The sequence below is a fragment of the Melanostigma gelatinosum genome (assembly GCF_949748355.1).
Source record: "Melanostigma gelatinosum genome assembly, chromosome: 12".
NCBI classification, from domain to species: Eukaryota; Metazoa; Chordata; class Actinopteri; order Perciformes; family Zoarcidae; genus Melanostigma; species Melanostigma gelatinosum.
In genome coordinates this window covers 26,294,627-26,311,635 of record NC_136645.1, presented here as the reverse complement: position 1 = coordinate 26,311,635, position 17,009 = coordinate 26,294,627, and the positions used below count along the sequence as shown (strand labels likewise).

Here is a 17,009-nt window from a genome sequence, read left to right as displayed (position 1 = left end):
TTCAAGATTCACTTCCTAACTATGTGGGTTGAACGCTCCAGAAAAAAACAATACAAAACTTAATTCTGGAGCTTTCAAGTGTTTACTAAATAGAAAAGTCTCGGACCGTGAGTTTGGATTGTTTTGTCAAAATCAAAGATTACTTTGGAGATGGATTCTGACGGTCCCCGAATGGGAGCAGACCTCCTGTTGCCACTGTCCACTGATCCATCAACTGCTGGCCCTGTTAAGGCCCATTGATTAGGCTTCTTAGTCCAATGTAAAACCATCTGAATGGAAGAGAATGAAATCAAATGATGGTGATTTTAGACTACTTTTTTCACCAAAAACAATGTGAATAGAAAGGGGTTCAGGACTATTCTGGCTATTTATTGGGCTGGTTTTGAAAGAAAAGCTTTGATGTCCAAAAAGTTGTGGGGTGGTTTTGAGCACAATCTCTCTTCTGTTGACCTTTCCAGCAATTAAAGTTTTTTGATCCTTAGGTGTTCCCTTTGTACATTATTCATGGGATGTTTAGCCATTAATGTCGATTTTGTTTATGTACAGTAGCATATAGAAATATTGTGTTGTAGCAGGCATGCTGTGCTGAATATTTTTGCATAAGGAAGTATGTTTACATTGTAATTTGTCCAGTGAGGCAGATTTTCAAATGAACACTGTGGCTGAAGGACATTTAGTGAGGACAGGCAGGTTGTTCACCAACCTTTAGCCAGAAGGCAACAGTTTACGTCCATAGATGTGGTGACTCTACGACTGGTTATATTAAGCTATTTAGTTCTGCAGGTTCGAGGGTCAGCACGAGGTCGGATACATCATGGTCTTGTTTTGATGAGCTCAGCATTGGTGAATCTGCAGAACTGCTCAGATACCTTTTGTCATTGGCCATGACCCGTCCACAATCCATAGTTTCCATTTCAAAACTGTCGTCTCATTTGTTTGGATGAGTTGTGCCATTGACGGTTGGGTAACCCACATCATGTGTTGTACTTAGAAGGACAAAATTGAATGTATCATCAGCTTGTTTTTTTACCCTGAGGTGCTCAGGTGAAAGTAATGACGAAGATGATGGCCCTACTGTACTTCATAATAGTGTCCCATAAGCCATGACGGTGAGCATTTCACACGTGTACAGTGTTTACTGTCTGAACATTCAACCATTGGACATTTTATATCCAAAAAATGAAATCTCTACTGTTGCTAGGACAGTTTAAAGGGGAACTCCAGCAATGTTTACAGCTGTGGTACTTCCAACCAGACATGCCAGATTGTTTTTTTACGGTTTGTCATACGGAGCCATCTGAGAAAGTCAAAAGGGCAGGCTCTTTCCAAATATAGCAGGTGACTAAATAAACCATCTAACAATCAATCTGTTGCCAAAGCGAGTTGGTAGAACAGGTAAGAGAGTAAGAGGTCAGAGCCGTTCTTTGCTCTTCTTTCAATGAAGTGACACTTTACAATTCTGATGCTATTGCAGCATCTACGCTGACCAGTCCGTCTCATCACACACACCTAAACCACCCCCGCAGCTCCTCACAGGATGCCGATTGGTCCGTGACCATAGAATAGGATTGAACACCTGTGTCTCTGCCCAGACAGGTTTGACAAGAAAGAAAATAGCGTAGTTGTGGTGCAACATTTTTAACTGTCCATCGTGAGTTCAACAATATTTTAGAAGTGCACTGTTAAGTTGCTAAATTAGTGTTTACCAAGTGAAGCAGCACACACAGTTGCTTTGGATGCAGCTTGGCGACCCCTCATTGTTCTTCAACCTTGATGTTCCCAAAATGAGCTGGTACAGATTTGCTACTTCCCTTCCAATGGACTTGAATAAACTACCGCATTGTTAAACGTGCCCACTGCCTAGACGTTAACCACTTTATGTGGTCAGCCATTATCTTTATTGATATCTCTGTAAGACCAACAAATAACCCAAATGAGTGGCCCAGTGGAGTCTCTCCTTGATCCAGACACTGCGTCCCAGATTTCATTTTCTAAGTGAATTCACTGTTTGATGTTTTGCCTCTGAAAAAATTGACCCTGACTGCTGTCAGCCTTAACGCACTCCGATCATGTCCGGAGTACGCTCTATTTAACTACACTACCATTCCCCAAGAAATGTCCCAATAACCTTTGAGATTTATCTCTCCTTCCCTGAAAACGTTTTTACAGCAGATAAATGGAAATGACAGTGACCCCTGATAAAGACGGTGAGACGTCCAACTATGAAGCTCGGGATCGCTCTCCGTCTGTCTGTCTCTCTACGTATGTACGTATGTAGGTATGTCCTCAGCATACCTCGACAACTTTTCCATCTGTTGTACTTCACACTTGGTAGATGTATTGCTGGGGACCCGAGTCAGAACCATGTGGAATTTGGTACAATTTGGACATGGATCTTCCACATTCAAAACAACTTTGAATAAACCGGCGAATGGCCTCATAGCTCGAACATGTAGTCTGCAGCGGGCCCTTACAGACCGGGGCTCCACAGTACACTTTAACTGCTGGATACGCTGCATAGATGCTGGCTATATTAACGTTACAGCCGGAATCGTCTTATCTCCCATGGAGTCAATACAAACCGAGGAGAACCGAACCAGACTGTATTTCATTGGAGTGAGGAACAGACAGAGAGAGAGATGGTCCAGCACAGTGTGGGCAGAAAAACAAACTCCCTGAAACTGCCCTTCACAGGGCACAGATGAAGCTGGGGTACAGAGAAATGCAACAGCAAGTTTATACAAGTTGAGATATACATTTTTCTTTGCTTCCCAATACTAGGGGGTAACATTCAACTGAAGCACATTCATAAAAATATAAGAAAAATATGATCTGCTTAACGAAGACATGTAATGACTGTGTACCACATCCCAGCAGTATGTACAGTATATATATGACAGACAAAAGTTCTACAATAAAACAACTTGACTTGGTGATGGGACTCTTCTCACAGTAGACTTGAGGTTAAAAAAACTAATTCAGTACAAACAAGTTTCCCAAATACCAGACAGAGTGAACGTACAACAGGTCCTCCCTTTGCTCTCCTTGCAGTGGACCACTGTGATATACTGAACAGCTGTCCTGAGGACGAACCAATGACAGCCAGTGAAGAATGTCTGGACGCCGCCACCGACGAGTCCCTGCTGGAGACCAACCCCATCCAGTCACCGCTGCAGGTCTTTGCAGGCATGGGCGGCCTTGCCCTGATCGCAGAGAGGTTGCCCATGCTCTACCCTGATGTCATTCAGCAGGTGAGACTCAAAAACAGACGTATGAATGGATGAGGAAAGTACGGGGTCAAGTAGAGCTAAAATCTTCAGCCAACAGACACAAAGCTGCACTTTGAACCAAACAAATAGAAGTCCATTTATCAAAGGGAGGGGCCCTCAACCCAGTCAGTTCAAGGACAAACATATCCTTCACACACAGCCAAGAAAGAATTTCAACAGTGATTCTTTTTTTTGATCTTTTCTATTTATTTTGCTTGTTTGGCTCTTCTGATATTTTCACGTTGTTGTGACCCATTATCTGCAGTTCAGCTCCAGCAGTCATTTGTACAGGAAATTGAATGAGATTGTTTTTAGATGTTATTAAAACACACATAATTTCACAAAACAATCTATATATCTCGGTCCATTTACCATGTCTTTGGGCTGACCTGTTCAGCTCAGCAGCTTCTGAAATATTATCTGATTTCATCTGTGATAGTGAAGCAGAATGTCTGAGTTTAGGAGTGTTAGTAGAACAAGAGATGTTTCAACTTCGGCTCCAGAAAGAGATTCACTTTTTCACTATTTTCTGACATTTTCTGACATTTTCTGACCAAACGAGTTATCCTGAAAATAATTGGTGGAGTAATCGATACTGACTTTGATCATTGGTTCCATGAGACCAGGGGTCTTCAACATTTTTCAGGCCAAGGACCCCAAAACTGATAGAGCGATGGAGCAGGGACCCCCGACTATATATTGTATAAAATTGTGTTTTATATTAAACTGGGCCTAGTGCCATGTATAAACATACCACTTTATTGTGCATTCAATACGAAGCTATTCAAATACACAGGTTCATGTTTTTATTTTAAACATGTGTAAGGTACAGTGAGTAGGGAGGCCGTGCCACTGCCTTTTATAAACATACCTTGTCAGCTGATATCAACATTGTCTGTAAATTGCATGATAATCATGCATACAAGATATTCAAACTGACGTTTTTATTTTAAACATAAATGTGGAAATGAAAAATGAGTGATGGCCTATTAGTGCCATTGCCATACATAAACATACCCGTTATCTTTCATACAATACTGAACTATTAAAATAATGGACAGATTCATGTTTAGAGAAAAATAAAAAATTATTCTTATTTTTTTAAACTGTCTAATCAACCAACAATTCCGCGGACCCCCTGTTGAAGACCTCTGCATTAGACGTTATGCTCTCAGTCTGAAGAGACTCCAGCCTCCTCTCCTTTAGGCTTCAGTTGGCCACATGATGACTCTGCAGAGTTCCCGCTCTCCTAATATCATCTGTCAGCATTGTCTCATATTCACTGTCACCTTTGCTGAACCCTCTAATCTCCCGGCTGGTCGTTCACAGGTCAGCGCCCCGGTAGTGCCCTCAGCCACGCAGGAGAAACCCAAGGACAGCGACCAGTTCGAGTGGGTAACCATCGAGCAGTCGGGCGAGCTGGTGTACGAGGCGCCGGAGTCCATCGCTGCAGAGCCGCCGCCCATCAACAAGCAGCAGTCTCAGTCGTCCTCATCGTCCTCGTCCTCGGTGCAGACCATGTCGCCCATCCCTGCCCACTCTCTGGCGGCTTTCGGCCTGTTCCTGCGCCTGCCGGGGTATGCAGAGGTGCTGCTGAAGGAGAGGAAGCACGCCCAGTGTCTGCTGCGTCTGGTGCTGGGTGTCACAGACGATGGAGAGGGCAGTAAGTCAGACACATTCACTGAGATCACTGTCTGTCTGTGCTCCATCAAATGGAGCTTTCACACTAGTTCTTGTGTTTGTGCTCTTGAATACTAATCGTGTCTTTGTAACCGTTCCTCCCGCTGCTCATTCTAGTCTGAACTAATTAATGAGATGTTCTCACATTCATCTGGTATGATAATTTCTCACTGATACTGAGTTTGTTTTCTAGTCAGTCAGTGATTGATGTCAGAGAGTCTCATCTTTGTTTAGTGATACAGCTGGAGAGGCATATATGGAATAATAATTGTTAAAACAGTACATTTCTTAACATGTTTATTGATGCATACATAATGAGCAAACTTTTTTTATCAATGAAGAAATGCAATGAAGCACACACTTAATGACTTGTTTGAAGGTATGGGTCTCTACAAAGGGCTGTGGCTCAGATAGAGAGAGTGGGCCGTCTCTCAATCACTGGTTCGATCCCAGGCTCCTCTAGTCGATGTGTTCTTGGGCAATTAACCCCAAATTGCTCCCCTGCCATCGATGTATGAATGGGTGTGAACGACGTGTAGTGTTAAAGCGCTTTGAGTGGTCGAGAGACTAGAAAGACAGTATACAAGTACAAGACCATTTACCTCTTACAAATAGCAATCGCATCACAGAATCACATTGTCATGCGATGACCAGTAAATCCCTCTTAAACCCAAACCAGAACAAAAGGCTCAGTCTCCTGATTCGCCTGTATTATCCTCTCAGGTCATATCCTGCAGTCTCCTTCGGCCAACGTGCTGCCCACGCTGCCGTTCCACGTGCTGCGAGCGTTGTTCAGCAGCACTCCTCTGACCACTGATGACGGCGTTCTGCTCCGCCGCATGGCTCTGGAGATCGGGGCCATCCACCTGATCCTGGCCTGTCTGTCGGCCCTCAGCCATCACGCCCCCCGCAACCCCAATGCCAGCACCAGTGTGTCTGAGGTATGGCCCACACACACCCACATTACACATTGATGATATTCATGAAGATTTTCATTTGGTCTTTAATCTTTAGCTTTCTTTGAAGTAAAGATTTGTAAGACTGACCTCAGAAATGTTGCCAGAGTTTGATTTGGTCCTTAACTCCAACTTGATTGTTGTGGTTTTTTTTAAATCTACAAATAAAGGGAGAAAAATGAATTAAAAAGACAGAAAGAATCCGCTGACCACATGCTGTCCAACTGTCTGGTTTCTTTTTCAGACGCTTCACAGGCTTCTCAGTCTCTTTGCCTGAATGATTGTTTTGTTGTTCACACTCGTAGAGAAACGAGGATAAAAATCATTGCCATTATTAATGTGTCTCTGCCTTGCCGGCCTTTATTCAAGGCCTCGTCTGCATATCTCTCAGCGAGCTCCTTACAAAAGCGCAATTGTTCAGAGTAAATGTTGAAAAAAAGCCAAATGGAGCTTTGGAGAGAAATATGCCAGTGTGATACATATACATTGCATTATTGACACCTTCAGTGTGAGACGCAGGGGTAGGGATACTCATGAAAATACGATTAGCTCGCAACATCCCCTTCCTGTCCTGCCCATACTGACGAGGTGGTTTCTACTGAGCCTCTGCTGGGCCTCAACAGTACCTGGCTGAAGAAATTCTCACATTGGAATCCAGCCCAAAGAAGCAACAGAAAATAAAATCAAGCTTAAAAGCATGACCTGCTATTAACCTGACCTAGTGACGCACATAATGCATGTTATTTTACTGGAGCATTATAACTGTACAGCATCAATAAAGTGAGAGGTCTGAGGATATTCAGAAGCAAACTGTACCCTGTTACAGTAGAGTGGATGGCATGCAGCAATAATGATCCATGAATTGTTGATAGAGAAGTTAAAATGACTGTTTGGAAACCAGTAATACCTAACATAAATATAATGGGGCCTAACATTGATTATTGTGGGATAGAACTGCTCATAGCTCATAGACAACCAGTGAGCAGAAGTCTCGAGCAGACACTGCAGACATTTTAAGGGTGTGACCACAACTGGTTTAGCCTGAAATTTGGACTGACTCTGCGGTGTAAATCTGGTAACTGTTGGAAGAGAGAGAGGAGAAACAAACTCCAGATAGATATCGTGGCAACAATAATGTAGCAGTTGGAACTTCCCTTCTCTGGCTTGGTTGCTTAATAAGTGCAAACCCTTTTCTGGATCCTGCATAAGAAGTAGGCGTGTACGTTCTGAACTGGACCTGCCTTGTTTGTTGTTGTGTTGTGGGGATCCAGTCTGATGCTCGCTCCCTCTGTCTGAGAATTTATAAAGTTGACAAAGCTGAGGACGTGTCATGGGGCCGATGACTTGAATGTGAGCCAAGGACTTGTCACTGTGTCCTTGAATCCCCCGATCCATGTGCAGCAATGGGAGTCAAACTAGGATGACATAGACACTCACTGTTTTAAATAAAAAGGCATGCCCGTCCCATAAAACATCAACTCTTCACCTAATGGTCATTGCTGGTTGTCATCCATGTTGGCTGCTATTGAGTACTCACTACTTTACTCCAGGCTTTTACTCCATATGACCATCAAAAACAGTCCCATGAATGCATCTTTTGCTTATTTCAGCGCGTTCGGGGACAGAGTAGGCTTTGACCTTTATTTTGGAGGACAATGTGAATATTTTTCGGCTCAATTTGCTAATGAATGTTATTCAAGAAGAATACCATTTTCTCTCCATTAGTTTCCAGTGTCCAGAGCTGAATTTCACTGATCATTTTTAGTACACTGGCAACCATGCTCATCAACATAGAAGGATTCTAAAAAATATTCTTAGATAAAGTGCTCAGACATCCCAAACCCATCCATCTATCCCTCGACATAATTTCATCTGTGTCTGTGTTGACAGCCGCAGATGTCCAGTTGTCACGGTGCGGGGACCAGTGAGGAGCAGCAGCTGTACTGGGCTAAAGGAACTGGTTTTGGTACTGGATCCACAGCCTCAGGCTGGGACGTGGAGCAGGCCCTCACCAAACAACGGCTAGAAGAGGAACACGTCACTTGTCTACTGCAGGTAAAGCTACCCATCAATCCCGCATCGTATTTCATTTTAGAAACAAGGACTGTCAAAGTGGACATTTTCAATGTTTTTATGATGATAGTGGTGATTTTGTTTCTATATTTCCTGTTTATATTGCTTAGCAGCTGTCCAGGCCCTGAAATCTGCCTCTCAGGCTTTGAGCGTCATTACTTAAGCGTTTGTGTACCTGTTGCATTTCTTAACATGAGCTCTGAGCAGTGATGATGTGATGCTATATGGGTCACATGAATAGAAGTACCTAAAGCATCCTAGTGAAGGTAACAGTCAGTTGTTCTTGAACAGGGGCTGCCATGATGACATAGCATGGCACACTCCAGAGCAGGTCACAGAATGAGAAAAAGTTTGAGCAAGGTGGACAGGTTTTATCAGTCATTCGTCTCACAGTATGTCCATATTGTTTTCTTCACCAGGTCTTGGCAAGTTACATCAACCCAGCATGCTCCAGCAGCTGCCACGGTGCTGATGGCTCTTCAGCAGACAGCAAAGCCCACAACAGATCAGCGCTGCCAGCAGTGCTGCAGGAGCTGTTAAGCCAGTCCTGCCTCATCCCTGCCATGTCCTCCTACCTACGCAATGACTCAGGTAGGCTCCTTCTTTTTACAAATGAAGGGTAAAACATATTGTTATGTTGTTATTGGTAGGACTATTGGTAGGTTTGACTGCACTCTTTGTGAGTTGCGATAGCCTATTTATCTTACATTTTGGTTATGTGGTGCAGATATGAAGCTTTGTATGCTTATGATTGCACATGTAGGCTAATGGTTCTACAGTTTTTCATGGGTTTCTGTCAAGGTTATAATTTGTGTTGAATTGAGCTGGAAACTGTCCATCTGCTCTGGTAACACTGCCAATCACCTTTTCTGTGAAATGGTAACGGGTTTAGTACCAAAAATCCTGATACAACTTGCCTTTTTCAAGGAACAATACAATACAAGAAGAGCATTGGAATTTGATATTATCAGAGACCAGTGTGTGGAACAAAGAAGCTGTGAAGGTTCATCAGCAAGTCCTGTTCGTGAACACAACAGCATGTTTGTGCTCCACGCCATGGAGTCTGTTTTTTCTTTGTTTAGCAGTGTCCTCATCCCATCAAATGATTTGACCCACTGATATTTGTCTGCTGTGGACTTCTCTGAATTTCCTTATTGTCTGTTCTCATGTGTGCTGCCAGCTGGTGCCCTTTGATGCTGAGATAGTGGATTTGGAGGACTCTGGTCTCAGTTATAACTGCAGGCTGGAGTTACTGCAGTGAAGCCTCCATCGACATCAAGCTGTGTGTGTGTGTGTGTGTGTGTGTGTGTGTGTGTGTGTGTGTGTGTGTGTGTGTGTGTGGGCCAAATGAAACAGCAGATGGAGCTACAGCATCTCGGACTGAAGCTGAGGTTGTGCATGTCTTGCTGTTAAATCCCACTGAAGTCCCTGCAGTACACGTTTAGTGAGTCCAGTCTTGTCTGAGACGCCATCCATCATAATGTTATTTCCATACTCAAGGATGAAAAGACTAGTCCTTCCACTTTAATTAGTTCCTCTCATGTCATAGTTTTGTTGTAATTAATGTTCGGCAGATTGATCAAAGCGAAGGCACATGTTTTTTCAGAGTGATGTAGAAGCGTGGCCTCTTGGATAAGAGCTTGTTGTCTTCGGTGCAGTATGATATGATGCTGTTGTGGTGTAACAGTGTGGGTATAATGCTGCGTAGGTGTTGGTGGTGTGGTTATTATTTTGCACATGCTCAGGTAATCCCTCGGTCCGTTAGACCTCAGGCCGGGCCATGCCAGCAGAGCTCTCCGTACCCACAGCGGGCTTTAGCACTGGTCAGGTCAGGTCAGTCCTTTGCTTATATCTGGCCTCGGTTCCTCAGGGACTCGCTGGTTATTAGTGCTGTGCTGACCCTTTGTAGTCTGGCTGCAGTGGCACTTAAAACTACTCTCTTTTCTTGTGCTGCACTTTATGAGGGCTTTCACGTTCAAGCCACAGAGTGAGCAAAGTAACAAACCGCAGACAGTACTGTAGTCCATTCACAGGAGGGTGTGCAATATGGAAAAAATTAATCAAATAGGTTTTTCAAGCTTATAGGCATTCATCAATTTCAGTGTGATTGTCTCTATTAGTGTAAAGGAAACAATAAAGTAAAATAGCATAGCTTGTTCTGCAGCTTTCAGCCACATCTCATCAGCTCCATACACCAATGAAGACCGTGAGATGTGGTTGACAGCTTTTCAAACGAGTTAGTAAGTGGACCTTGAGTTAAGACTACAGATGAAAAATAGCCTCTTGGCTAACTCTGGCTCATTTACAGGAATGTTTTATTAATGTGCACCGTCCCTAACCATCTAAACCTCTATCTATATATATATATATATATATATATATATATATATATATATATATATATATTAAAAAGAAAATACTATTTACAAAGTCAAAAATGAACAGTTTAAACTTGCTACAGTTGTGGTGATCCAGGGGTTAAATGCTGATGCCGTCATTATCCAGAGAACAGTCTATTCCCAACTGTTGGGTTCGGTTTGATCAGGCCCCTTTTGTGTTGAGTTTGGATAAAACTGATTTCCCGCAGTAAGAGACATGAAGATTGTAGCATCAGAGCTGCTACCCTCCTGCCACCATTGTGTGCTGTGGCTTATCAGCCCAGAGCCGGTTCCAGCTGAATGTGTGCCACCTCTTTTGTGCTGCTGGGCTGTTTCAGTTTGCAGGAGCCTCTCGTTGTGTGCATGCTGGTGTGTACTAATGCGCCCCTGCTCTCATCATTAAATAACAGCTGATAAAAAGCATTGTAAGTGTTGTAATTGCTCCTCATTATCTGGTAAATGCCCCTGACACACACTTTGGTGTGTGTCCAGTCTGAAGTTTATAGCTGCTTGTTTGATGATGTTTCTCCACATGCTCATGAATGATGACACATTTACCTTTTTAAAATCTACGCATTTACCGCTCAATTCAATAATAGATGACATTATACTGTGCTAACTAGCCCATTACATGACGCTAATTGAAGTCATGGTGCATCCAGTCAAATGAAAGCTGGGGGCTCTCGGACCACCTTCGCTTTAAGAGCCAGTGACCCAGGAACTCTCAGCTGTCAATGAATGTCAGGAGGTGCCTGCAATGAAACACTGGGAGACCTGACAGCTTCTCTCAGTCTCTACTCTGTTTCTGGCTCAGCAGTAGATCTAGGGAAGGACTCTTTAACTGATTTAGCTTATGTTTATTGTACATGCGATCGACTGCATTTGTTGCAGTATGCATGTCTGGACAGAAAAAGAGTAATATGTTGCTGCTTTTGCTTTTAAGAACACACACATCCACATTTGTGGTTAGTTTGTTCTATATTTGATCAAATGAAGGCTGCCCTCCCAAGTGAATAACCCGCGTCACACTCTCACCAACACCACAGCTCTAGGGATCTATTCAGCCTCTTTCAGCTCGTAGCTTTGTGTTCAAGCACATTTAGTGTTTGGTTCTGTCTCGTCGTTTTCACCGCTTGCTTCCAGCACCAGCAGGCAGCTGTTTTCTGTGCCCTGCACCTGTTTGTCTAGCTCCAAACAGCACACTGATGAACGTAGTGAACATTGTGGAGCGTTTAGCAGCTAAAGAGCTACCAGTAGATATCTTTACTCAGGAGTTGGTGGAGACATACAACAGAGCTATAAGAGAATGAATACTTGATCAACATTCATCAAATGTGAGTTTTGAAACCGGACTCCTCATTATTGCTGACGTCTGATGTTTGAAGAGGTAACTCTTTGCTAACATGTTTGCCATGAAACCTTTGTATCAGCTTGTTCCTGAGTTCCGTTGCTTGGTGGCCAACAAAGTCTATTAATGCAGCTTTAATAATTCAATATTGAATAAAATCAATTTGCTAACGATGAATTGTCTCATATACCTCTTTTAAAGGGAATTGCTCTCCCAATATATTTAAACCAAGCACAATTAGCCATAATCTAGAGTGTCCATTAAAGCACTAGGATCATTAAAGACCAGCCCATTCCTCTTCAGTCCACTCTTCAGTCTTGGTCGTGTCCCTTTAAATCTGTGGAGCTTCTGAGGAACAGGAAGCCCTAAATACACCTGCTCTTCTTTACTCAACACTTCACTTCACTAAGGTTTTTATTTTTGCTGTAAAAGGACACTCAACATAATTTGCTTTCCATATTGTCTGAAAAGCTGCAAGGAAAGACTTCATGACTGGCCTGTAGGTGGTTGGTAATGAGACATTACTCCAGATCCGATAGACACCATGTGGAACAGAAGGCAATCCCTGCGTGTGTGTGTTTACGGAGCTTCTCTACCCATGAATAAGTGTGTGTCTGTGGGATCAGTATAGGCTTTAGTTTGTTCCCTTTTTCATTTCCTATTTCAGAGATTTTCCCTGCCTGGTAAGAAAAGAAATGACCTCATGCACAGAAACAGAGTTCCATGCACACTCATACACACCTTCATTCATTAGGGCTCCTTCATGTGGATTTGCAATTCATTGCTGGTCACCCGAGAAATGTTGATTCTATTCGCACAGGCTTTTCTCCTCACAGGTGAAAGGGTAGGTAGGCTTTTTCAACTGGATGGGGGTGGCATGCTGATCATCATTGTAACTACTGAAAACATGGTGCGATTCTTCTTCCTCGCTAATGCTCTCAAACATGCGCGTTAGATTGGATTGAAGACGTTTGCCACTCTTACTTCCTGTTCCACCCGTGTTCTTAGACAAGGTGCGCTCAAGACCTCCTTCCATACCACTGTGGCTCTGTTGGGAAGAAGCATCAGTCAGCAGGGGAAACTATTTTTACGTGATTATGAACATGTAACCATAAAGGTGCCGTTTGATTCCCTATTGGGTTGTGAGAAGCCTTACTCTTTCTATCCCAGTCACATGAGAACATATATCTTACTCCTCCATATGTGGTTAAGTAACTGCTGTGATGATCCACACACATTATCTCCATTTCCCTTAACACACATTTCTCACAGATAAGGCTCAAGGCTATCCTCGTTGATATGCTCTGATGTTTATTGTTCAAATTTCCGCTATTGCACAATACATCTGGACTTTATTCAAATAGTTATAAAAAGCCATTATGATACAGGAAAAGGATTGCTGACACTACCCTGAAATGAACATGAACAAATAAATCAAAAATAAAACGGCAGGTAAGTTAGGAGATGACGGTACAGCAGAGGGAGGGGACCCACCTTCTCTTTGACAGGGGCCCTGAGGCTACAGTATAACATTTCTGGCCCTGAAGACTGGTATGGTCTCCAGAGAAGCTTCCCAGCATAGTTCTTGGTTTTGTCCCTGCTTTTAATCATGTTGCTTAAAAGCCCTTCAATCATAGTCCCACCAACTTAAACGGAGAAGCATCAATGTTGTCCACAAGACAGTCTTGTTTGGCTCATCTTTCCAGTGAGTCCAGCAGTTAAGAAAACAGAAAGTGGAAGTTTGTATTTCCCATCAGGCCACAGCAGGGTCAGTCATGGCTCTGCTCACCCTGGTACCAGCGTATCCCTGTTTCTGCCACGTCTCCCAGCCCTTTGTTATCTCCCCGGCTCATGGCTGTGACTTGGCAATATGGCTTCTTCATCTTCAGGCCTATCCAGTCTGTCCAGCTTCCTCCTCCTCTCTCTGACGAAGATGTTCATGTCCCCAACACGTGTCACTTTGTCGTTAACCTTTCCTTCCCGACTTCTCACTCGATTGTTTTATTTGCACACACAAGACTTCAATAAGAAATATGACAGGAGAGGTCAAAAAGTCCCAGGCTTGTAGAACGAACCTCCCTTCAACACCCCTCCTTTCTTGTCTGATGGCAGGTTTTTAGAAATCCTATAACCTTTGCTTTGGCATTTCACAGTGTGGTGTAGATGTAAACAAAAACAATTACAAAGAGGTTAAGGAATGTGCCAATGATTCCTAACATGGCAAGGATGGACTCCTCCTGCTCCTCCTTGTCCTCCAGTGCCTGCACATCCTCAAGGGTGATGACTGTGGTGCCCATGATCCTGATGCTCAACTAGCCTGGCAAGGGGACATTATCTGGAATGAAAGGAAATCATGGAGACCATGTCAGAAGTTGTCACACATGCATAGAAAGCAACAACAGAACATGGTCTGAATTAGCATGCTGCTTTCGAGGCTTAGCATTGCTTCTATTGTCCTCCTCCTGCTAATCTACCAGTTTTTGCACAAAAATCAGTCCCAGGCATCCCCGCGAACGTAATCCTCCCACCAGAGGGAAAGCAATTGTTCATCGAACAAAACAATGGCCATCAGGGCGGAGAGCAGATTGGTCTGTGAACACCAGTGTTTATGACCTGCCACAGCTTGAAACCAAGCTCCTTGACAACGGCAAGCTTGATGCCAGCTCTCGCTCAGCCTCATCCCTGGATTATCTGCAAATAAAACTGTTAAATTGCCAGCAGTAAAGCTCAATGGCGTTCCCCATGTCAAAATAAGCATGATTTAATGTTGCCATTTAGAGCCCCACTCCCGCCCACCTCTTTTTTTACATGCGGCTAATGATTAAGCACCCCCAGCTCCTTGTAAGTAGTTATTCTGAGCAGAATTCCCTCCTTCCCCATGGAGGAGTCTTAGCAGGTAAGCACCATGAGCTGGAGATGGTGGCGTCGCCAAGTGTGTGAGCCAAAAAGGTAAACAAGACCGTTCTTGGCTAGGGCTCCTTTGTGAATGGAACTACAATCATCCTCATCCCCTTCAATTCTCATGTCAACATGCAGTATACATGTCACTAAATCATTGAAATCACTGAAATTCAAGAGATATGAAGATTACAGAAAAATAATTAACAACGCTATGAAGAAAGTGTCTTACCCTAAGGCGTCTAAGGTGTTGGACAACATCATCCGGCATGCTTTTCTGATCCTCACTGGAAAACCATGGCTTTAAAGGCATGCTACATGTGAAGCCTGGGGGACAAAGGGGGGGGAGAGTGGCTCTGTAGCCACAGTCCAGACAAAGTGACGGAGAGAGGAATAGAAGGTAGCAGCGCCACAGTGCTCAGCAGCGCTTCCACTGAAAACCTTCTTGTGTCACTTCTCCTCTCCGCCAGTCTATAGCGCCACCTGTCGGGTTCAACAACCCCCCCACCCCCCAACTTTCCTTTTTAATTAACTTCCTCCTCACAATTTTTGGCAGTTTTTTCATCATCAAGTTTGCATTGCTGCTGCTAAAGCGCTAGCAGCCTCTTTTGAGGGGGCGAGGAGGTACCCTCTCCCCGTTTGCCCCCTCCCACCTCCCCTCCGTTTTTCCCATCCTCTGTCTCCTCTCTCTCCCTCGTTCCCCGTCACTGCTGTGCTTTAACTTCTCCACACAACTCCTACACGTCCCTCCCCAGCTTATCCGTGAATCTACACACACCCTTGTTCTGTGGTGTCCCTTCCGCTTGCTTCTTACTTCTCTGGGGAACAGTGCAATTAGTGCTTTTCAAAAAAGCCTCTTGCCCATCACGGAAGCATGCATACCAACACTGCATGATTATGTCTGTAGATTCAGCTGATAGGGTCTCGGTGACAGCCAGCCTCCCCTGAGCTAGGTAAGAATGTGCACGTCCCTGAAGGAGTCTGGCAGGTGATATTCCAGAAGAGAGAAAGCTGTAGTCTCGTGGAGCAGACTGTGGAGAGGCAAAGGCAGCCGGAGAGTCAGTCGCTATGGCAATATGGATCTGCATCTAGCCCCAGTGACAGCAGTGTTACGGTAGGTCTCCAGCACCAGTTGGTCTCTGTGGGAGGAATGTGGATTGCATAACCAAGCAGAATGGTGGCGAGAGAGGGAGGACGGGTTCTGATGGCCATGGCGATGGAGAAGGAGCATAAGAATGAGTGGGAGGGGGGAGGAGGGAGGGAGAAACGACATTGCTCACGCTTTCGGTTGTCTCCTCCTCTCCCCCTGCTGTGGGGGCTGGTTGAGCACACACACACGTGCAGTTACCACCTAAACAACACTCAAAAACAAAAAAAGATAAAGCCAAAAAGGCGGTGAATTCAGCCCCACTGTGCCGCACTCTGCTCCGAATTCAGTCGAGCCCATCATCGGCTGCTGTTATTCTGGCAGACCGGAGGAGGTGGAGGCAACAATAGGTGGCTGGGAAATAAAGGATGGTTGAGGCTGGGTGGAAGACAAAGACAGAGGCAGTGGGAAGATGTGGGGGTCTGTGCGCACAGTCGGATAGATATTTATCACCAAAGAGTGTTTTCTGAAACTAAGACAGCTGTCTGCCACTGCGCCGCCTTTGCTTTTAACTTCCCCACACTTCCCCTGCCTTTTCATATCCTAATTAAAGTACGCTCGGCTTCTCTGCTTTGTGAAATCGACATCACTATCTAGGTCAGCAAGTTTAATAACTTATGGTTAGTTTCCCCCAGCTCCACGCTGACTTGTTGAGGTTGATAAATGAGGAAAACTGCATTCCCTTAAGGTTACATGAAGATAAATGACATATCACAAATATTGTTTGATTGACAGAGCTTAATAGACGGAACTCAAAACTCATGATTTAAACAGGCCTTTAAGAGTTCATCAACGGAGACTGAAACCATCGGTTCATGCTTGATTTGTTTCTTTTTTCAAGCACCAAAAACAAAAAGTCCTATAATGAAGAAAATGTCACTCACTCTGTAAAACGAAAATGTACTTATTGTGAAATATGCCAAAGTATGGATGAGACGATACAGGATTTAATCACGGTGAAGTTTCCTTATCGGGATAATCGTGAATATCGTCATGTGTGTTTAGCTCTGTATCATGGGAGAGAAGTGAAAACACAGGAATTGTCATGTAAGAAAGAAGAGACACACAATGTTTATATATTGTCTTGTATTATATATAATATTTGTTTTTTTGTTGATCTATTCATGCAGTGGACCCTTATGATTTATGATTACCTTACTTAAGATTCTGTCATGCAATAAAATAGTTTCTGAACAAAATATAAGATTTATTGTTTTAGTGCCGTTTTTTTATATATATTTTGGGGATAATATCATCAAT

General features: G+C 43.7%; 1 protein-coding gene across 2 annotated transcripts in view; it reads left to right on the top strand.

Moving 5' to 3' along the window:
• The window catches only part of birc6 (baculoviral IAP repeat containing 6), a 139,566-nt gene that overhangs the window by 63,803 nt on the left and 58,754 nt on the right, over positions 1 to 17,009 (top strand). For both annotated transcript variants that reach the window (XM_079280713.1, XM_079280712.1), the window contains exons 60-64: positions 3,052 to 3,251; positions 4,599 to 4,932; positions 5,673 to 5,890; positions 7,796 to 7,960; positions 8,398 to 8,569. In XM_079280713.1, coding sequence (XP_079136839.1) covers positions 3,052 to 3,251; positions 4,599 to 4,932; positions 5,673 to 5,890; positions 7,796 to 7,960; positions 8,398 to 8,569 — 1,089 coding nt within the window. The remainder of the gene's footprint in view (positions 1 to 3,051; positions 3,252 to 4,598; positions 4,933 to 5,672; positions 5,891 to 7,795; positions 7,961 to 8,397; positions 8,570 to 17,009) is intronic.